This window comes from Bos indicus, chromosome 5 (genome assembly GCF_029378745.1).
Source record: "Bos indicus isolate NIAB-ARS_2022 breed Sahiwal x Tharparkar chromosome 5, NIAB-ARS_B.indTharparkar_mat_pri_1.0, whole genome shotgun sequence".
In the NCBI taxonomy this organism is placed as follows: domain Eukaryota; kingdom Metazoa; phylum Chordata; class Mammalia; order Artiodactyla; family Bovidae; genus Bos; species Bos indicus.
This window is the reverse complement of record NC_091764.1, coordinates 64,854,015-64,877,062: the sequence shown is the minus strand read 5'-3', so window position 1 is coordinate 64,877,062 and position 23,048 is coordinate 64,854,015. Positions and strand designations below refer to the sequence as shown.

General features: G+C 41.6%; 1 protein-coding gene across 9 annotated transcripts in view; it reads right to left on the bottom strand.

Annotated features, from left to right (window-relative positions):
- Positions 1–23,048, bottom strand: part of ANO4 (anoctamin 4) — a 432,231-nt gene that overhangs the window by 165,200 nt on the left and 243,983 nt on the right. For all 9 annotated transcript variants that reach the window (XM_019961160.2, XM_070789603.1, XM_070789604.1 and 6 more), the window contains one exon: positions 18,605–18,763. In XM_019961160.2, coding sequence (XP_019816719.2) covers positions 18,605–18,763 — 159 coding nt within the window. The remainder of the gene's footprint in view (positions 1–18,604; positions 18,764–23,048) is intronic.

Here is a 23,048-nt window from a genome sequence, read left to right as displayed (position 1 = left end):
GGGTACAGATAAAGGAGGTGAGAGGGTGCAGGGGCAAGAAGATGGTGGGAAATTACAGCTGGTCAACTCCTATTGTCTTTGGTCAGATGTCACCTTCAGTGAGCCCCCGACATCACATCCTATTTAGAAAGCATATTCATTCACCCTCCAGCACTACTTTTCCCTTTGCTACATCATATTCTAACATGCCATATTATTTTTATTAGTTTATTTTCACAGTCTCACTCATTATGTTAGGGGCAACACTGACTGAAACTGACCACCCTGGTCAGGTAAGGTAGTAGGCACTGAGAAGGTCCTGGTAAGGAACATGGAACTCAAAACTACTACCAACTGGAAGAATTAGGGAGAGTTCAAAAGGAGATGCCAACCTCCCAGAACCCTCCTCACTGGAGTCCATCTTGGCTGAGCAATGCACACACCACCAGAAAGGACCCTGAATCAGAATGACTGGCCAGCGACAACCCAGAAACTAAGCCCATCACCATAAAACCTGAGACCTCAAACCACGTGGCAGAGCAGTTCTTCTGGGTTCCCTTACCCTGTTGCTCTCCGCCTGCTTGCCCCTTCCCAATAAAGTCTCTTGCTCTGGCAGCACATGTGCCCCTCAGACTATTCATTTCTGAGTGATAGACGAGGGCCCACTCTCATGCCTTGGAAGGGGTCCTCCCTACTTCAGCAATGAAAAGGTGAGCACTACAAGGACAGGGGCTCTTTGTTTGGTTCCCTGATGTATTCTCAATGTCTGGAATTATGCCAGGGATTGTCCACTTATTGAACAATTAATATTTTTAAAATGAATGAATGAAAGGAAGAGGCCAAGAAAGGAAGGGTGGGAAGAAGAAATGAATATAATTGCTCATTATGGTGAGGAGGGAAGCACACCCACGAGGCTCCCTGGCACTCTTTGGTACTCTGGTCCTTGTCCGAGAGAGTAGTCATAAAGCATGTTTTTCTAGGAACATGCAACCTGTTCAGGTGCAGGCACAAAGAAGGTGGGATTTAATCAAGGTCAAGGCTTTGCCAGGCAAATAAGTCAAAGAAATGAGGGAATGAGAGAACTGAAGTACTTGTAAATGAGTGGTCATAATGATGGATCCTGGAATAGAAGTGAAGTAATGAGAGGGATGAAATGATGGTCAAAAGAGAGGCTGGGACAATTCATCAGTAGGCTCATCATGATAGTCAACGCCCTCTCCAGTGACAATGTGAAATATCTAAACCCATTCAAAGCAAGTTTCAGTTCCAAGTATTTAAGGGTTTACCTAGAATTCTTTCCCTAAAGTGACTTCATTTCAAAGAGAGATTAAGGTATATCTTTGTTAAGTGTATCTAGAAAAAGAAGAAAAGAACAATTACAAACTAAATTACAGTACTTACTTACTACTTGCTATCTTTGTTTTGCAAACTAAATAAACCACTGTGTGACGAAAACAATCAAGACTAGGGGTTTTTCATTCCACTGGAGCTTGTACAGAGAACTGAAGGGTAAAAGATTCCTTCTGGCAGTCAGAAAAGAAGCAAGAGTGGATGCCCCAAACGTAATGTACACAGTGTGATCCATGAGTCACTGAATGAAGGAGTAGATTTCAGAAGACCCACAGGCACTTATTAGAGTCTGAAAAGCTGAATCGAGGCAGCCTCAAATGAATGCCAAAGTGATTTACTGCTGTGCAATCCAAAATAATATACTGGTTAAAGCAAAGAACTGTCAGTCCGCAGATGAGGAGAGGCCCCAAGAGGAGACAGAACACATTTCTGAAACACTAATGGACACCAGGTCTCACCGTGTGTCATTTTCTTTACTGCCTACTGGACTAAGGTCAAGGAAAATCATGTGTAGTACACCTTCATTCTTCTGCCTGCTCTACTCCCAGTCTTCTCTAAAGCTCTTTTTAATTTCAACCTGTGTGGAACAAATCAGAATAGAGAATGGAGATGAACAACAAAGAACTCTATTGAGCAATAAACACCATCTTGTTGGAAAACTGTCATGATCTTGGTTGAGTTTTCAGGTTATACTGGTGCAGTTGGCTGAGTAAAACACCTAGCTTGAAAGAAATCCAGCAACAAGATGACACTATATAAATAGAAGTATGATAATAGATAGATAAATAGAAGTATGGTTGGGGTGGATTTGGTTGCAAAGAAGCTAAGTGATAATAGTTTAGACCATTTTGGAAAGCAAATGCCTAAAAAAATGCTTATCTGGCCAGAATCAGTACACTCATCAAGGCCTATGAGGACAGTTATGTCTGATGAGAATTATATTCATGAGAAATTGCTGAATGAGTGTAAACAACTTGAAAGTCAAGGTGAAGTGATGAGCCAGGCACTAGGCTAGGCTCTGTGGGTAAACCCATGCAGTCCTCACGGGACTCCTACTCCAGCTGGGGAAGCAGAGCTGCTAGAAGGGCCATGATGCCTCCACTGCAAATTATTTTGCCTCCACTCAGACTGCTTCCATGCCCTTCTACTTCGCTGCTCTGTCAATTCATCCTTCAAGGCCCAGGTCACTGCTTCTAACCTTCCTGAAACCTCTGGGCAGAGTCTGAAGTTCTCTTGGTGTTTGCATAGAAAACTTTTCAGGCTGTATTCTAGTCATCTGTTTCATGCCCGTCTTCACCTCTATCAATGAGCTCCTCAAACACATTGAGTATAACGTGGCATGCTATATTTTCCAAAGATGGCCCTGACAATAGCTTTCATCCCACATGTCTCCAGAACCTTGCCTCTCTTCATCAAGTGGTAGAACCTATGTACCTTCCCCTTGTTCCTGTCTCTGCCAATAGAGCACAGCAGAAGAAACATTTCTGGGTCTAGGTCATAAAAATGCACATCTGTTGATGGATTTTAGAAGAAGTGGTATATATATACACACATATATATACAAGGAAGTATTACTCAGCCATAAACAGGAATGAGTTTGAACAAACTCTGGGAAATAATGAAGGACAGGGAAGTCTGGAGTGCTGGAGTCCATGGGGTCACAAAGAGTTGGACATGACTGAGCGACTGAACAACAAAACAGGAATGAAATATTACCATGTGCAGCAAGATGAATGGACCTACAGAATATCATACTAAGTGAAATAAGCCAGGCAGAGAAAGGCATTATATGATATTATTATATCATTTATGCTATGTATTATATATTATATTGTATCACTCATATGTGGAATCTAAAAAATAATACAAATGAATCTATACATATACAAAACAGACACAGACTCACAGTCACAGAAAACAAATATATGGCTACCAAAGGAGAAAGAGAGGAGTGGGTTAGTCGCTTAGTCGTGTCTAACTCTGCAATCCCATAGACTGTAGCTGGCCAGGGTCCTTTGCCCATGGAATTCTCCAGGCAAGAATACTGGAGTTAGTTGCCATTATCTTCTCCAGGGGATATTCCTGACCCAAGAATCCAACCCAGGTCTCCTGCACTGCACGCAGATTCTTTACCATCTGAGCCACCAGGGAAGCTCCCATAGGGGAAAGAGAGAAGGGATATGGATAAATAGGAGAAGGCGATTAACAAACTATTGATACTATACATAAAACTGATCAGCAAAAAGGACCTACTATATAGCACATGGAACTATATTCAATATCTTGCAATAACCTATAATGGAAAAGAATGAAAAATATATAACTTAATCACTTTGTTGTATACTTGAAACTAACACAATATCAACTATATTTTAATTTTTTAAAAATGCACTTCTGCTTCATTTTCATGGAACCCAGGCACCATGTCATAAGGAGGCCTGTGGCAGGGGAGCCTCAGAGAAGCTTGTGTAGAGATCCACATGGAAAGAAATGAAGCCTGAAGCCTGCAGACCTAGCTGAGCTCTCAGCTGAGAGCTACCTTGAAAGGGGATCCACCAGCTTCCTGGGAGGATGACCCAGGGAGCAGAAAAGAGCCAGTCTTGCAGAGCCCTGCCCAACTGCAGACTTGACAGTAAAATAAACAACTGCTGTTTTAAGCCACAAGTCCTGGAGTTGTTTGTTATGTAACAATAGATAAAAGGAACACTTTTTCATTACTGATTCTCCACTGCCTGATACTGTACCTAGAATATGACATTCCCCCCATACACGTGATGATGGACCCTCTAACACCACAGGAGCCTCAAGTGGTGGTGGGAACCTTCCCCTTTCACTCAGCTGTGAGGGGAGTTTTCAGCTTGTCTTTTCTTTGTCCTCTCCCTTTCTCACGCACCACAGATACACAGATGTCTCCTTATGCAGGCAGGGGACTGCTACTGTCTGAATGTCTAATTAAAGATTCGGTCTCAATGAATTTAGCTCTGCTATGAACAAAGAACTGCCTGGGGTTAGCATCAGAACAATGGTGTGGGTGTGAGGGAGGTATTTCAACTGTGGGCAATATATCCAGCTACAGCCTCGTGATGAAAGCTGTTCCATCATCACTTTGAGGGGCAGCACAGTAAGTCCCCTCTGTGCAAAGGAGTTCCAGTCCAAGAGCACATTCAGAAGTCCAATTTGTTGTAAGTCCAACAAAGTTAGACTAGGTACCCCATTAACACAATCAGCTATTACTGTAATAGGTTTCTAATATTTTTCACACAAATAATACATAAAAAACAAACACAAAAAATAAAGGAAAAAATTCAATCTTACAGTACAGTATCTTGAAAAGTACAGTAGTACAGTACATCAGGGGGTGCTTTTTAGCAGCACCAGCCACATCACCACTGCTTTTAGCCTTGCTTCCAGACACCCTGGGCTTGAAATAAAGATACTTCATTACTATACTGTGGCTTCCCAGGTGGCTCAGTGGTAGAGAATTCTCCTGCCAATGCAGGAGATGCAGGCTCAATCCCTGGGTTGGGAAGATCCCCTGGAGGATGAAAAGGCAGTCCACTCCAGTATTCTGGTCTGAAAAATCCCATGGACTGAGGAGCCTGGTGGGCTACAGTCCACGAGGTCACAAAGAGTTGGACATGACTGAGCACACACACATACTACTGGACTGTATACAGTGCTATAAAGTATACAAAAGCATAATGTGTGCATTGTACAGTAAAGTACACAAAAGCACAACCACTAGTAACTGGAAGGTTTGTATGTGGCGGACTTCCTGTGTTAGGATTTATGACTCACAACTGTAAACCTTTTGAGTATGACAGAGAAGGGGCTGGCGTAGCCTTAAATGAAGGGCTAGGTGGTCAAACCTGGAAGGAGGTGGGGTAGTGGCTGCGCTACGCTGTTTTTGTCATCTTGGCATTTCCGCCCCTCTTTCTGAAGTCTCCTCTGCACTGCTGGGGAGAAACTGGGACCACAGTTCCCAGAATGCCCTTCCCTGTGGAGCAGTGGGTTAGAGTCAACAATGAGGGATGCACTCAGGAAAATGAAATCTGGAAAGTAGAAGAGGCTGTTTCTCCCTCCAGGTAGTCACAGTTGTGTAAGTTAGAGACAGCTTCAAGTAAGTCTTTTGAGAGTCATCTTTGTCAGACATTCTTGGGACCCCTAGTGGATTCCAGGTCAGTGCCTGGGACCACTGCTATGATGTGTCAGGAAACAATTGAAGGTGGCCTCCCTGCCCTTTTCATCAATGGTGCAAGCCTCTGTATCAAACACTTCATGCTTAGAGACATACAGTGGCTTGTTTTCTGCATAACTCTAAACTGAAAGAGGGCCCAAATAGTTACAAGCACTAGGGAAGCCTTTCAAAGAAGAAATTTGATGCAGGTGTAGATGAAAGTGTGTCAGGTCATGAAAGATGAAGCACCAAAAGAGGTGGAAGCTAAACTAACGAATGGCAAAGGACGAGTTAGGGAGGGGTTTGGAAACAGGTCAGCAAAGGTCCCAGTATTGCTCAGGCACTTGATTTGGCCCCTGCTCTGGGCCCTGGGCAAGGTCATGTAGATGCAAACACGGTCATCTTCTCTGCCCCCACCCCAGCCAAATCGACCCATTTTCCTCTTCCTACAGGACATACTCCCACCGCATTCAGTGGGTCCACTTACTCTTCCAACCCTCATTCCACTCCACATATGGGAAAATGCAAGCAAAAGTAACCCCAATAGTGGGAAAACTCTGAGGGGCTTTTGAGAATTGGGTTTAGAAATGCATATTCCAACTGCTCTCTTAGTTCACTCATTATCTTGGAGATTTACCTTGAACTCCTGGACAAAATAGTGACTCCCTCCCAGGATTCCTGTGTATTTTCTTCACAGCTCTCATCACACCTGACTTATTTAATGCTTCTCTTCCCTTAATAATTAGACATGATGCTCATTAGATATTTGATGAATGAAGAATGACTCTGTTTGGAAAGGGAATCATCAGACACCATCACTGCTCTTAAAATATGCCTAAGCCACAACAGGAAGTGAGTTAAAGCTTGGTCTCAGCCTCCAGGGACAGTGCTGCATCATCACTTTTGCAAATGAAGTATATCAGGCTTGGATAATAAAATTCAGTTTACAATTGACCTTTGTCAGATTTTCGACTTGTAAGGATTATGAGCAGGAGCCTCGAATTTACAGTTTTCCAGACTGCTTCAAAGCTTTGAAACCACTCCATCTCATTAATGAATAATTAACATCATATCCCTAGTGTATAATTTGTGTAATTTTCAGCAACTTAACATAACACATAGTAAGAACAACAGCAACAAAAATAACATCATGAAGAAAAGACTTTCAGTTCCTTTCATAGCTGCAACTCTACTGGCCCACATTTGGTATGTAAAAACAATGCGAAATGTGTTTTATATCAGACAAGTTCAATTTAGACCAGTGAGAAGATCTTTTAGATTAATTTTCTTCTCGTGGGATGGTAACAATAGTTCATAACATGATTTTGGTTCTTCAGCTGTGTCTTACATAACGGGTAATTTTCCCCTTAATATTCTGTCTTAAGCAAAGGAATACGCATGAGTCATGTAAGTATGTATTGATTTAGAATGATTCTTTGAGTAAATCAGTTCAGGATAACTGTGTACTGGTCATCTTGACCTGGCAACAGAAATGTTTTGCTTAAATTCTGTCTTCCTGAATAAGCAAAAACAGTCAAGGTAAAAATAAGTAGGCCCTCCACTCTTTAAAGCAATCTCACAAGTCAGAGTGAAAGGACGACTGAGACAGAAAGAGGAAGAGAGAAACAGAGCCAGAGAAAGAAAGAATGAGAGAGAAAGGAGAAAGTCCTCCACCCCCCACCATTTGGAGAAACAATCTTAAGATGGACCCATGACAATGTAGCCCTGATTCTGAGGGACTGATTCAGGGCAGTGGTAGGTGACAGAAGGACTGAGCCCTGGTGATGAGGTGGGGGTGCCACCCAACAGACCCCCACAGCTCTCCCTAGACACAGGCCAGGGACTTTCAGTCTAAGAGGGTACAGGGTTGAATGTCTGAGATCAGAACACAAGGTGACCTGGGGCTGAAACCACTCTTGTCTTTATCAACACCCACAACCACCACTCACTGGGCCCTTCATATGCACTGGACTCTCTTCTAAGCAGGCTACAATATACTAGCTCGTTTTATCCACATGAAGAAGCTGCGGCACAGAGTGCTTAAGAGTCTCATCTGGGTATTTACTCAGTAAGTGATGAAGTAGCAAGTGGATCTAAATTCCTGTTGTCTGGCTTGAAAGGTCAAACTTAATTTACCCTATTATCTCTTCAAAGACATAGGATCTTTATGATTCAAAAGTCTGATATTAAGAGTGCTTAAATTATTTAGCCCAGGTGGATGAAAGAACAGCTTGCCTTGAATTCCTTTAGCTATCTCATAGACACTGCAACCAACTGCATAAAGTTGGATCTAAGAGTCTAACTCAGTAGCTCTCAGCCAGGGACAATTTTATACACCTATTCCTGGGGACACAGGACAATGCCTGGAGACATTTGGGTTGTCATAGCTTGGTGGGATGCGGGTAGGAGCACTGCTGGGATCTAGTGGGTAGGGGTGCTGTTAAACATCCTATAGTACACAAAACAGCTTCCTATAACAGAGAATTATCCAGCCCCAAACATCAGTACTGCTGAGGTTGAGAAATCCTGGAGCTAAATTGATTGATGCTACCCAGACATAGCCATGGAAATCAGCTATTTACAATCTCTTGTGACAAACTCAAAATCCCACAAGCTAAGCACTGGGCTCAGTCTTATTGTTAAAAACCAACAAAACATCTCTGCCCTCAAAGATGATTATACCAGCCACATGGAATCCTTGCCTTTAAGATGGAGTATCTTAGAGGGAACACTGGGCAAATTAAAGCAAAGTAAGTGTCTTTGTGCACTTCTCTCTCTTCTTCACTCCCATCATGACCACATGAATTTCCTGTCTGCTGTAATCTCAAAGTGGGCCATCTAAAGCCACAGATGACTTCCCTGGTGGCTCAGTGGTAAAGAATCCACTACCTGCTGATGCAGGACATGCAAATTTGATCCCTGGGTCAGGAAGACACCCTGGAGAAGGAAATGGCAACCCACTCCAGTGTTCTTGCCTGGGAAATTCCATGGACAGAGGAGCCTGGCGGGCTACAGTCCATGGGGTTACAAAGGGTCAAGACAGGACTTTACTAACTGAACAGCAACATATGATCAGTAGAGATATAGCATCACTGGTAATGAATTCTGATGGTGTACAGCCCAGAAGCCAAGTAGCCTTGAGTGCTGAAGAATTACCCTCCGCCAAGCAGGGGCAGCATCTGCCTCCCACCATAACCCACCTCGGCCAATGATTGATGGGTAGGAGGACCTCTGCTTGAAAGGGAACCAGATCCAGAACTCTCTACCTGGAATAGAGACTATACTCTCAGCTTGGCTTTTCTCCTCAGACCTCTGCTACTTCCCCACATCCTTTTCTCCTGAGCTCACTCTACCCAACAACAACTTTGCAAGAATCCTCACCTCAGGCTCCACTTCTGCCTAGGAAAAAATTCAACCTCAGAGACCACTTTTTAAAAAGGCCACTGTTAGTATGGATCAACAATGAACTCCTGAAAGGTACTGCTTTGATCTGAATGGTATTCCCTTAAAATTTATACGTTGAAATTCTAACCCACAATGTGACGGTATTAGGAGCTAGGGCCTTTGAGAGGTGATTAGGTCATGGATTCCTCAAAAATAGGATTAGTTCCTTTAAAAAAGAGACCTCAGAGAGCTCCTATCTGCTTTCATCATGTGAAGACACAGCAAAAAGGTGCTGTCTATGAACCAGGAAGAAGGTTTTCACCAGCACCTTGAACTCCCAGCTTGCAGAACTATGAGAAATAAGTTTGTGTTATTTATACCCCATTCAGTATATGGTATTTTGTTATAGCGGCCCAGACAGATTAACATAAATACTCAAGGAATTTCCAGGGCTTTGATTTTCACAAGAAAATCTGCCTTCATTCTGTGCTTAGGATTGTCCTTAATTTTCCTTTCCCTTCAAATCCAACTTGAGACCCTTGGTAGAACATATGTTTGACATACCAGAAAATGGAGATTATTAAGTGGAGGGGGTTCCAGAAAATACTAGAGGACATGAATTTGGATAGTTCCGTTTGTCCTGACATTTGTTTTAGATATTTATCATGGTTTGAACTATGAAGAAGGGAGGAGACTCTGGTCCTTTTTCCTTCATTCTCAGAGTTCTGGATCCAGAGAGAACAGCTATAGTAACAGTGGTTGTGGAACATAATCAGGGATGAGAATAGGAAGGGCAGGATAAGCAGGAAGCCTGTGAAGGCAGAGTCGTGGTGAGATCAGCACCTTCAATGGGGAAACTTTGTATAGATTTCCCCTGAATAGGTGTCAAGCAAGACCAGGATGGGCAATTGAGCACAGTGTTTTAGTTCTGGGTTGATACACCATTTTATTCCCTGATGAATCTAAAACCAAATTCTCTGGGCACAGAAATGTCTGAACCTTGACAATGCTAAACATGTTACCTAAGGTATTTTAAGTTCTTCCAAGAGCACTGAAGGTAATCAGCAATCTCATTAATACATAAACATCATTAGCAATATATAGTCAGTTGATGTTGCTACTCTCATGATTAGATTTTAAGGTATTTATACACTGTATGATAAATTTTCCAAAGACTTTACCTTGAAAAACTATTTTTGAAGTATTAATGTTCATATACTATGTTTGGCTGTTATGATAACTATAATGATGGTAATAAAGATTTATTACTTGCTTGCAATATGACAGGTACAGAGATAAGCAGTTGATATGAATGAGTTCATTTAATTAGTATAATAACTCATGCAGTATTATAACCCATAATAGCTTATGGAAAAACCTGAACAAACTTTTTGGCCAACCCAATAGCTCTCATCATTAGCCTCATTAAGCTAAAGTTCCCAAGTGCACACAGCTTTTAATGATGAAAACAAATGAGAACCCAGAATGTGTGACCCCAGACTCTTAACCACTGTATTAAGTTACCTACTGCTGCAGAACAAATCACCACAACAAAACAACACATATTACTGAGTTTACCAGCTGAGCCACAAGGGAATGACTCATTTGAAAAGACCCTGATCCTGGGAAAGATTGAGGGCAGGAGGAGAAGGGGATGACAGAGGATGAGATGGTTGGATGGCATCACCAACTCAGTAGACATGAGTTTGAGTAAGTTCTGGGAGTTGGTGATGGATAGGGAGGCCTGGTGTGCTGTGATTCATGGGGTCGCAAAGAGTTAGACACAACTGAGCAACTGAACTGAACTGACTTTATAGTTCCTGTAGGTGAGGAAACCAGACATAGCATAGCTGGGCCCTCAGCTTCAGGGTCTTGCCAGGCTACAATACAGGTCTTGGCCAGGGCTGCAGTCTCAACAGAAGCTCAACTGCAGACAGATCTCCTTTGAGGATCCCTCAGCTGTTGGCAGAGCTCATCTTGAGGTTGCAGGTCTGCAGTCCCTGTTTTCTGGGCAGTTTCTGGGAGCAATTCTTAGCTCTAAGAAGAGATCAGCCCTCCTTCTTTGCACAGAGCCCCTTTCATAAACAGTTTCACAACATGAGAGCTTACTTCTTCAAAGCCAGCAAAAGAGAGCCCAACGTCTGTCAGCTGAGACAGGGTCTTACATACCATAGCATAACCATGGAAGTAACATCCCATTTGCCATATTCTGTTGGTTAAGAGCAAGTCACCTATTCTCCAGGAGAGGGAATGATACAAAGGCATTAAAACCAGGAGGCAGGGCTTCAGGGTCTGTCCACCATAACCACTAGCCAAGTAACAGACTAAAATCATGCTTCTGCCAAGTCTGTGTATATTATCTATAATATTTTTATTTCCTGTATTTCCTTAATTTGAGTCACTTTTTAAAATATTTCACAAAGAAGTTTTATATCACAATCATAAATTGTTTGCCATGAATAGAAGGTGGAACAGGTAAAATAAAAAAGATTTACATTGTACTCTGTATTCACCTGGAAGGGCTCACTTAATCCTCACACTGTTCATGGTAAATAATATCATCCTCATTATTAAAAATGTGAAAGCTGAGATCCAGAGAACTTTGATAAGTTGCTCAAGACTACTCAGCTTATAAGCTCTTGAACCAAGATTCAAATCTATGACTACTGGCCGCCAAAGTGCAAGGAAATGTCTAGATAGCACCCAATTTCACTATGCACTCCAGTTTTCCCGGTTCTCTTTCAAAACTCCACCCATGTCCTAACCTTGTTTAACCCTGAGATTCCATCTTCAGATAGCAAGAATCAACATGATACAAGGGTAAAGAGTAAGCAGGCTCAGGTTTTAATGTGGCCTGTATCTCTTACTGGCCTTGTCACCTGGGGCAAGTTATTGCTTTGCCTCAACTGTCTCACCTATAAAATGGAGATAATAGTAAGTGGTTCATAAGGGCAAGAGTGAGAATTTTAATAATACTATTTTTGTCATCATCTCAAAGAAAAACATCCCCAACTCCCAACCTTGAGTGCTACGCAGATGTTTACCACAGTGAGATTTTCCCAATCCTCCTGAGAAACAAGTGAAAAGAGAAATAGGCTGTTTTGACACATTGCGTGACTTTGTGGATTTGTTTTTAAAGTTTATTGTATTTTATCTTTGGAGGGGGTAATGTCCTTGAGTAGGACTGAGAAGATGGAGTGTGATACCCAAAGCAAACTGTGCTCAATTGCTCAGCTGTGTCCAACTCTTTGTGACCCCACGGTCTGTAGCCCATCGGGCTTCTCTGTCCATGGGATTATCCAAGCAAGAATACTGGAGTGGGTTGCCATTTCCTTTTCCAGCCCAAAGCAAAAGGTTGGCCTTAGCTGGGAGCATGATTAGAACACCTTTAGCACCAGGGGCAAGGCTACTTTTATGGACACAGATGCAGGCAGGTAGGTCCCTGCATGGGAGGAACTTGTGGCCGCTCTACTTAGTGCTTTGAAGTACTAAACACAGGTCTAAACATTCTTCCTTTACTCTTCCACAATATCAATTTTGTCTCTCAAATTACTTCTATTATCATGAAATCATGCAGTTATTTTTCCCATCTTAGTAAAAACATCTGTTTATTGACTCCACCCTGTTTAGTTAACTTATATGCAGACTACATCATGAGAAACGCTGGACTGGAAGAAACACAAACTGGAATCGAGATTGCCGGGAGAAATATCAATCACCTCAGATATGCAGATGACACCACCCTTATGGCAGAAAGTGAAGAGGAACTCAAAAGCCTCTTGATGCAAGTGAAAGTGGAGAGTGAAAAAGTTGGCTTAAAGCTCAACATTCAGAAAACGAAGATCATGGCATCCGGTCCCACCACTTCATGGGAAATAGATGGGGAAACAGTGTCAGACTTTATTTTTCTGGGCTACAAATCACTACAGATGGTGACTGCAGCCATGAAATTAAAAGACGCTTACTCCTTGGAAGGAAAGTTATGACCAACCTAGATAGCATATTCAAAAGCAGAGATATTACTTTGCCAACAAAGGTTCGTCTAGTCAAGCCTCTGGTTTTTCCTGTGGTCATGTATGGATGTGAGAGTTGGACTGTAAAGAAGGCTGAGCGCAGAAGAATTGATGCTTTTGAACTGTGGTATTGGAGAAGACTCTTGAGAGTCCCTTGGACTGCAAGGAGATCCAACCAGTCCATTCTGAAGGAGATCAGCCCTGGGATTTCTTTGGAAGGAATGATGCTAAAGCTGAAACTCTAGTACTGTGGCCACCTCATTCGAAGAGTTGACTCACTGGAAAAGACTCTGATGCTGGGAGGGATTGGGGGCAGGAGGAGAAGGGGACGACAGAGGATGAGATGGCTGGATGGCATCTCTGACTCGATGGATGTGAGTCTGAGTGAACTCCGGGAGTTGGTGATGGACAGGGAGGCCTGGCGTGCTGCGATTCATGGGGTCGCAAAGAGTCGGACATGACTGAACGACTGATCTGATCTGATCTGATTGACTCCACCTCTTATACCAGTCTCTTTCCTTTTACAGTGAACCTCTCTCAAAGAGCTATTTTTACTGTTCTCTCCACATTTTCTCCTCCCGTTCTTTCCTTGAATATACTTTAGTCATACTTTCACTTCTACCTCTCTGTGGAAACTTCTCTTGCCCAGCTCACCAAAACCCTCCACATTGATAAATTCAATGACTAACTTTCAGTCTTTATCTCACTCACTCCATCAGCAGCAGTGGACACAACTGTCCTTCCCTCCTGACACACTTCCCTCCAAACACCACACTCTCAAGGTTTCCTTCTAGCTCCTCTCTGCTGACTCCTATCATCCAAAAGTCTATTTCCAGCCCAGATCTCTCCCTGTCTTCCACAATCTTCCCTCCTACTCAACATCTGCACCACCGGAACACCTCAAACTTAACACATCTACAGGGAGACTCACTTCCCTTTGCTTCCCTGTAAATGGTGATTCCTTTCTTCTAACTCTTTAAACGAACAGTGTACGACAGACAGCTGAATCACCTGTGCCGCCTCCTCTCTCACATCACTCATTCAATCTATCTGCAGTCCCACAGGCTCTACTCACTACTCTTCTCAACATCTCCTCTGCTGTGCATTTAGCCAAGCTGTCATCACATCTTTCCTGGATTCTTGCAACAAATCTCCTAATTGGCATCTCTGCTTCTTCCCTAAACCCGAGTGGCCCTAATAAAACAGAAACCACATCTTATAATGCCTTGGCTCAAAACCATCCAATGATTTTCCATGTCATGTTGAGAAAAACTAAAGTTGCCCAGTGATCTCAAAGATCTGATGCCATGTGTTCCATTGCCTCTCTGATACAGTTTCTCACTATTCTCTACCCTGCTCAGTCAATTCCTGTCCTACTGGCCTCTGCCCTGTTCCATAAATGCACCGGGCATCCTCCTGCCTCAGGGCCTTTGTATGTGCTTTCTTGGTCCCTGGGAGAGACAGCCATCTTTACTAACTTTTATAAAATTATAAGCCCCTTTCAACACTTCCTGCTTTACTTTTTTCTCAGCATTTACTGTTGTTCTACATAGATTTACTTATTTACTTTGCTCTCAAGTTCCAACAGGGCAGGAATTTTTTGTCTGTTTCATTCACTACTGTGTTCTTAGTGCTTAAGATAGTGTCTAGCAGAGAGTGAATGTGCAATAAATATTTGTTGAGTGAATTATGATGATATCAAGATACCATCAAGATGGTATGATTTATATAATTACAGTTATTTTGTAAACACCTGATGATATGAGTTTTCCCTTATGTTCTGCATGATTCTAAAGAGGAAGGGTGTGCCTTTAATCTAACTGGTACTCATACATTCCAAAGTCATCCACAACCTGACCCCTTATAAAAAGGAAAAGATAAACCTCATTGATACTGATTTCAAATGGGTACCAAAGAGTCAATGATGGACACAAAATTAAAAATGAAAAAAAAAAACTAAAATAGAAAATGTGGGTTTATAAACATGAGTTTACCTTTAAAGAAGAGAGTCTCTTTAAATAGACACTTGAGAAGAAAATCACTTGGATTTGATATTTTATTTGGGAACTTGGCTATCAATTGCTTTCTCTGAACTAACATGAGAGATGAGTTACAGAATGTTAAAGACACACGGTGCTAAAGCAAGCACTTACTTATTGATTGGACAGGTAGGGGGTTAGATTTTCAAGAAAGATGAAATTTGACTGGATCCTCGCTTTTATCATGAATCAAAGAATTTCCTGATTGTGTTTCATGATTCTCAATGTTATAAGAGATGAGGATTCTCCTATTAAACTTCAACTAGAGATCCCGTCTTTGCTGATTTGGACATAAAAGCTTCTAAGTCTGTGAGATATTTTCTGTAATTATTGGACATCATGACACACAACTAATGAAGAAGATACTAATAATTCATAAAATTTATTCAGTGTTCATCATTTCAGGTATACATGGATTCACAGGAAGTCCCCTGGGTTTTCTTTTTCACCTTGAACTAAATTCTTTGTTTTATGTATAAAAGGTGGAAATAACTTCTGGAAGTTGAAATAGCTATTAAAATTGCTGGCTTTCTATTGCAGTTGTTTATGAGAATACTTGATTTAAATAAAAGTGCTTCTGCATGCAAGCGTACACTCAGTCATGTTCAATTCTTTGTGATCCCCATGGATTATAGCCCTCCAGGCTCCTCTGTCCATGGGACTCTCCAGGCAAGAATACTGGAGTGGGTTGCCATGCCCTCCTCCAGGGGATCTTCCTGACCCAGGGATCGAACCCACGTCTCTTGCATCTCCTGCACTGATAGGTAGATTCTTTACCACTGTGCCCCCTGGGAAGCTCAAAAATGCTTCTGATGGTTTAATAAAAAGCAATTCTTTAAAAAAAAATGAAGATGCAGATTTGCTGTTCATACAAGGGACATTTTATTTTAATTAATTATGACAGGGAAAATTAATTTAGCTATAATTTCCTGCTGCCTCTAAGCAAGGAAGATCCTGCAGAGACCCTTTTTCTGCTGAGCCGGCTGAGACCATGAAAATACAAAGCAGAGCTTGGAGATGGAACTGAGAGTCAAACTGTGCTGCTTATGCAGAGTGTGGGCCACAGGGAGAAGCTGCTTAGGAAAAAGCTTCCAAAAAGAGGAAAACCAAACTTTTGGTAGTAGAAAGAACACTGTAGGGAAGCTGCCACCCAGAGAAAAACTTTTGGGGGACAGAGGAGAAAGAGATGCTTAGATAAGTGTTTATTTTTTAATTAGAGTATAATTGCTTTTAATATTATATTGGTTTCTGCCATACATCAACATGAATCAGTCATAGGTATACATATGTCCCCTCCCTCTTGAACTTCCCTCCCACCCCTCTAGGTTGTAAGACAGCACCAGGTTGAGCTCTCTGCATCACACAGCTAATTCCCACCGGCTATCTATTTTGCATATGGTAATATATATGTTTCCATGCTACTCTCTCAACTCCTCCCACCCTCTCCTTCCCGCTCTGTGTCCACAAGTGTGTTCTCTACGTCTGCATCTCTATTGCTGCCCAGCAAATAGGTTCATCAGTACTGTTTTCCTAGATTCCATATATATGCATTAATATACCATATTTGTTCTTCTCTTTTTGATTTGCTTCACTCTGTATGACAGGCTCTAGGTTCATCCACCTCACTAGAACTGACTCAAATTCGTTCCTTTCTATGGCTGAGTAATATTCCATTGTGCATATGTACCACAACTTCTTTATGTGTTCATTAGATAAGCGCTGAATGAAGTCTGCCAGATGGTGATATCACTCTTCCCAATTGCTATTATTTCCATAATTAAAATAAATACCTAGCTATTAAAATTTTTAAAAATTAGAACCAAACAAAATTATTGTAAGCCACTAAAATCATATGAGCCATCCATCTAACATACTCTGGTCAACTCTGGACTGCACAGCAAAAGTTCACATTAGAAGGCAGAGAAACCTTCCTTAGCTACCCACTCTAATTCTGGCAGCTGAATACTGCAGTACAGAAGACTTTCAGGAAACGTACGGGAGAGCTGTCAACTCTTTAGTAATGTACATTATTTGTAAAAGTATAAGGCTTTTTGAGTTTTAACTTTTCAAAGTCATGAAATGACACTGAAAAGACCTATACAAAAGAAGCCCCAGAAATGGAGAGAACAATGATGAAGCTTAAAATATAAATCTTTCATTAACTGAACAAAGCTACTTAGTTTTAACAGGAATCAAAACTTTGACAGAGTCAGAATGGATCACAGGAAGGATTTTCGTTAGATCAGGCGGCAATTCAGATCTTTTATTTTTTTATATAAAAATTCTGAAACTGAGAATAAAACATGAAGAAATGATTTTTAGGGATAAAATATTAATGCACTATTAATGTTAAGAAAAGAATACACAACTGTCTACTGGATACCAACATACAACTTATCTAAAGAACAAGGTTTATCAAATGTATATTCCAGTGGGTATAGGAAAGATTTTCCAGAATCCCACAAAAACGGAAAAAGCAACATATTTAACTCTGTTTGTTGCTCCAGGGGAAACTCCAACTGAAGCAGTCTTTTGAGCAATCTGCTTCCACTTTCCTGAGAATGAGAACCTGTTCCCTTAAGGCCATACTCATCTCACCGTTTTTCTAATTCTCTTTTTGGAGACATTCCAGAAAAACACTGCTTCTATTTTATAAATGCTCCAGGGTTGAGGCTAGTCAAACAGAACCGAAAAAACCCTATTTATCAGAAGAGTCCCAGGAACAGCATGCAACCCTTCCCATACAAAGAAAACAGGGATGCCTGGCTTCAAAGATCCATCCTTCAGCCTTGAAGAGAAGCAGCAGAAGCAAACACTTTTAATTGCAACATGTTCTTCTTGACTATGAAAAACTCCAGAAGCTGTGCACAATGTTTAGGGAAAATGTGAGGGGAGTTATGTAATCCAGCAAACAGGGCCAAGTTCTAGAAAAGTGCACAGCGTTTCTGGGTGCACAACAGTCCCATTGTGGGTTATTATCAGAGGCCTGGCTGGGTCTCTTATACCTTCTTCAAAACTTCCCCTGTGGAGGAGGAGGGAAGGGGGAAGAGTAAACACTAATAAGGTAACCCTTGAGTTTGTGAACCTGATAAAACATCCTGAACATCTCTTAAAACCAGAAACACTTTGTAAGTCTCGGATGTTTTTGGCCAAATCAGCCAGACAGTCTCTTCCAGTGTGTGAGGATACCCAAACCCATGGTGTTTCCTGAGATGTAAAAAGAGCCTCTAGGGTCAGCTGATTGCATTTTATCCAAAGTTTTTTTTTTAAATCCATGCGAATATCGGGTTGGCCAAAAAGTTCATTCAGGCTTTCTGTAAGATGGTATGGAAAACCTGAATGAACGTTTTGGTGAACCTAATAGAACCCACCGTTAACATAGAGAGGCAGCAGATGTAGGAAGTCAGGTAAAATAACACTTTGAAACAATCCATTTAATTGGAATATTTTGATTTTTTATGAAATCTTTGGATATCAAAATGCTCTCAAAGGCAAATTGTGCTGCAGAGTCTAACTGAAGGAAAATTCTCCATACACTGCAGATTGGCAAAGCCTCAGAAAATGAAACATTCAGTTACTCTACTAACTGCTTATTTTTTAAATTGTCTCTTGATATGAACTGATGAATATATATACTTTTCTCATTCAGGCAAACCATTTACCTCTTTCTCCATTTGTAATCCTTCTGCTCTAATATTTCTTTCAAATACTTCTCTCTTTTCCATCTGGGGGTTGGATTTTCTGTACACAAGAATGTAGTCAATTCGACATTTTCCGTCTCTGAAGTAAAGGCCATTTAATTTGTTTTTTTCTGGTACTGTCTGCACACAAAGAGAAAGGGACCAGTTTAAGACACTCAACCCTGAGCCTTGACTGAGTAATGTTAAAGAATAACTCAAACTAAATGAATGTTCCTTGTGTTTTATCAAAATTACACTTTTATTAATGAAAAATGTAAACAACAGAACACAAAATAAAAATCGGAAAAGGCATTCAGTCTAATGAATAAAACTTAAAGATACCCAATGATATCAAAAGTTGCCAAGGATGTGGAGCAACTGACATTCTACAGGTGAGAGTGAAAACTGATATACTAACACTGGAAAACACACTAACATCATCATGTAAAACTGAACTTGGCATCAGTTCAGTTCAGTCGCTCAGTCGTGTCCGACTTTTTGTGACCCCATGAATCGCAGCACACCAGGCCTCCCTGTCCATCACCAACTCCTGGAGTTCACTGAGACTCACGTCCATCGAGTCAGTGATGCCATCCAGCCATCTCATCCTCTGGTGTCCGCTTCTCCTCCTGCCCCCAATCCCTCCCAGCATCAGAGTCTTTTCCAGTGAGTCAACTCTTTGCATGAGGTGGCCAAAGTACTGGAGTTTCAGCTTTAGCATCATTCCCTCCAAAGAAATCCCAGGGCTGATCTCCTTTAGAATGGACTGGTTGGATCTCCTTGCAGTCCAAAGGACTCTCAAGGGTCTTCTCCAACACCATAGTTCAAAACCATCAATTCTTAGGCACTCAGCTTTCTTCACAGTCCAACTTTCATATCCATACATGACCACTGGAAAAACCATAGCCTTGACTAGATGGACCTTTGTTGGCAAAGTAACGTCTCTGCTTTTGAATATGCTATCTAGATTGGTCATAACTTTCCTTCCAAGGAGTAACTTCCAGATGTTCAAGCTGGTTTTAGAAAAGGCAGAGGAACCAGAGATCAAATTGCCAACATCCTCTGGATCATCGAAAAAGCAAGAGAGTTCCAGAAAAACATCTATTTCTGCTTTATTGACTATGCCAAAGCCTTTGACTGTATGGATCACAATCAACTGTGGAAAATTCTGAAAGAGATGGGAATACCAGACCACCTGACCTGCCTCTTGAGAAATTTGTATGAGGTCAGGAAGCAACACTTAGAACTGGACATGGAACAACAGACTGGTTCCAAATAGGAAAAGGAATACGTCAAAGCTGTAACTTCTATGCAGAGTACATCATGAGAAACACTGGACTGGAAGAAGCACAAGCTGGAATCAACATTTCCAGGAGAAGTATCAATAACCTCAGATATGCAGATGACACCATCCTTATGGCAGAAAGTGAAGAGGAACTAAAAAGCCTCTTGATGAAAGAGGAGAGTGAAAAAGTTGGCTTAAAGCTCAAATTCAGAAAACTAAAATCATGGCATCTGGTCCTATCACTTCATGGGAAATAGATGGGTAAACAGTGGAAACAGTGTCAGACTTTATTTTTTGGGGCTCCAAAATCACTGCAGATGGTGATTGCAGCCATGAAATTAAAAGACGCTTACTCCTTGGAAGGAACATTGGCATACATAACCCTAATAAATTCCTGACAAACCATTAAATGTGTATATGAATGTTCACAGCAGCATTATTCATAAGAGAAAAAATTTTAAATGGGAATCAATACATATCAATGAATAGGTGAACATAAATAAATTGTATAGTCATATAGAATATTATACAGCAGGGAAAAAGAACGAATGATACATCTTATAGTAAGCAAAATCTTAAAAACAACATTGACAGAAGAAAAGCAAGTCACAGAAGACTTTATACAGCATGATATCATTTTTTACAAAGCACAAAACAAAATCAACGTAAAATAAGTTGTTAAGGCTACATATGCTGCTGCTAAGTTGCTTCAGTCGTATCCGACTCTGTGCAACCCCATAGACGGCAGCCCACCAGGCTCCCCCATCCCTGGGATTCTCTAGGCAAGAACACTGGAGTGGGTTGCCATTTCCTTCTCCAATGCATGAAAGTGAAAAGTGAAAGTGAAGTCGCTCAGTCGTGTCTGACTCGTAGCGACCCCATGAACTGCCTACCAGGCTCCTCCATCCATGGGATTTTCCAGGCAAGAGTACTAGAGTGGTTGCAATTGACTTCTCCGGAAGGCTACATATGTATGCATGGTAAAATGATTTTTAGAGCAAGGTAATAAAAAATGCAAAAATTCAGGAAGACAGTCCATCTGGTAGGGGAGAAGGATGAGACTACATGTAGTTTGATGGTTTTAGAAATACTTTTTAGTCAGTGTCTCTCAACCATTTTTGCCCACCATAGCAAATATTTTTCTTTGTGATATTTGTGTATATAGTTATAAACAGCACAAGGATTAAACCTGCTTGTAACTTATAGTCAGAGCAGGGTCTTCATATCCATGGTTTCTTCACATTATGGTTGTAACCACATACTATATAGTACTATAATATCTATTACTGAAAAACATCCACAGATAGATGCACCCACATAACTCAAACCCACATTATTCAAGGGTCAACTGTAAGTGTAAACACAAAAAAATTTGAGATCACAGTATATATCAGTTTCTACATAGCAGTATGAAGAAAAACAATATGCCAGACCTCCAAGGCTATTGCTAGAGTCCATATTCTTGCAGCAGTGCCATGCATGCCACCTCATTCAAAAGGAAAATCTCAGCTGGGAGAGATGGAAATAACATGTCTCATACCTGGGCAGGTATTTATAACTGATGATCAATCGTCACTATTTCTGGCTTCTGCTCAGAAGCCGACCCAAATAAACACTTTCTTAGCAATCATCTGCCAGGCAAGGGAACTATTCAGTAGATTTAGCACATTACCATCTATCTGCAGAACCAGCCGAGGCTTCAAGAGAAGGTTTAGCAAAGCCCTAATCTCCCTGAGACTGTTCAATCACCTCTAAATTAAGGGGATTAGACTAGCTGCTTTGTGAGGTGCCTTTCAAGGTCCTTACTTTGTGTCATATTATGGTATCCAAAGTCTCTGTGTGAATTAATGCTGACTGAGTTTTTTTCTTGAAACACACACACACAGATAAGTAGTGTATGGCGTTTATAGAAAGAGGTCTGGGAAGTTTGATAGAAGTAAACAATTTTTCCTGCTCAAAAGTGTTATCCTTTCACTGGCTAACAGCTTCTGGAATAACAACAGCATTAAGAATACACAATAAATTAATGACTCTGATCCGTGTTCCTATTACCTAAACCTAGTGCATATACAAGTGTCAGTCACTTAGTCACGTCTAACTCTTTGTGACCCCGTGGACTGTAGCCTACCAGGCTCCTCTGTCCTTGGAATTCTCCAGGCAAGAATACTGGAGTGGGTAGCCATTCCCTTCTCTAGGGGATCTTTCTGACCCAGGGATAGAATCCGGGTCCCCTGCATTGCAGGCAGATTCTTTACCTACCATCTGAGCTTCAGAATCACTGCAGATGGTGACTGCAGCCATGAAATTAAAAGACGCTTGCTCCTTGAAAGAAAAGCTATGACCAACCTAGACAGCATGTTAAAAAGCAGACACATTACTTTGCCAACAAAGGTCCATTTGGTCAAAGCTATGGATTTTCCAGTAGTCATGTATGGATCTGAGAGTTGGACTATAAAGAAAGCTGAGTGCTGAAGAATTGATGCTTTTGAACTGTGGTGTTGGAGAAGACTCTTGAGAGTCCCTTGGACTGCAAGGAGATCCAACCAGTCCATCCTAAAGGAAATCAGTCCTGAATATTCATTTGAAGGACTGATGCCGAAGCTGAAACTTCAATGCTTTGGCTACCTGATGGGAAGAGCTGACTCATCTGAAAAGATCCTGATGCTGGGAAAGATTGAAGGCAGGAGGAGAAGCAAATGACAGAGGATGAGATGCTTGGATGACATCACTGACTCAATGGACATGAGTTTGAGTTAACTCTGGGAGTTGGTGATGGACAGGGAGGCCTGGTGTGCTGCAGTCCATGGGATTACAAAGAGTTGGACACAACTGGGCGACTGAACTGAACTGAGCCACTGCTGCTGCTGCTGCTAAGTCACTTTAGTCGTGTCTGACTCTGTGTGACCCCATAGACGGCAGCCCACCAGGCTCCCCCGTCCCTGAGATTCTCCAGGCAAGAATACTGGAGTGGGTTGCCATTTCCTTCTCCAATGCGTGAAACTGAAAAGTGAAAGTCAAATCGCTCAGTAGTGTCTGACTCTTAGCGACCCCATGGACTGCAGCCTACCAGGCTCCTCCGTCCATGGGATTTTCCAGGCAAGAGTACCGGAGAGGGGTGCCATTGCCTTCTCCGGAACTGAG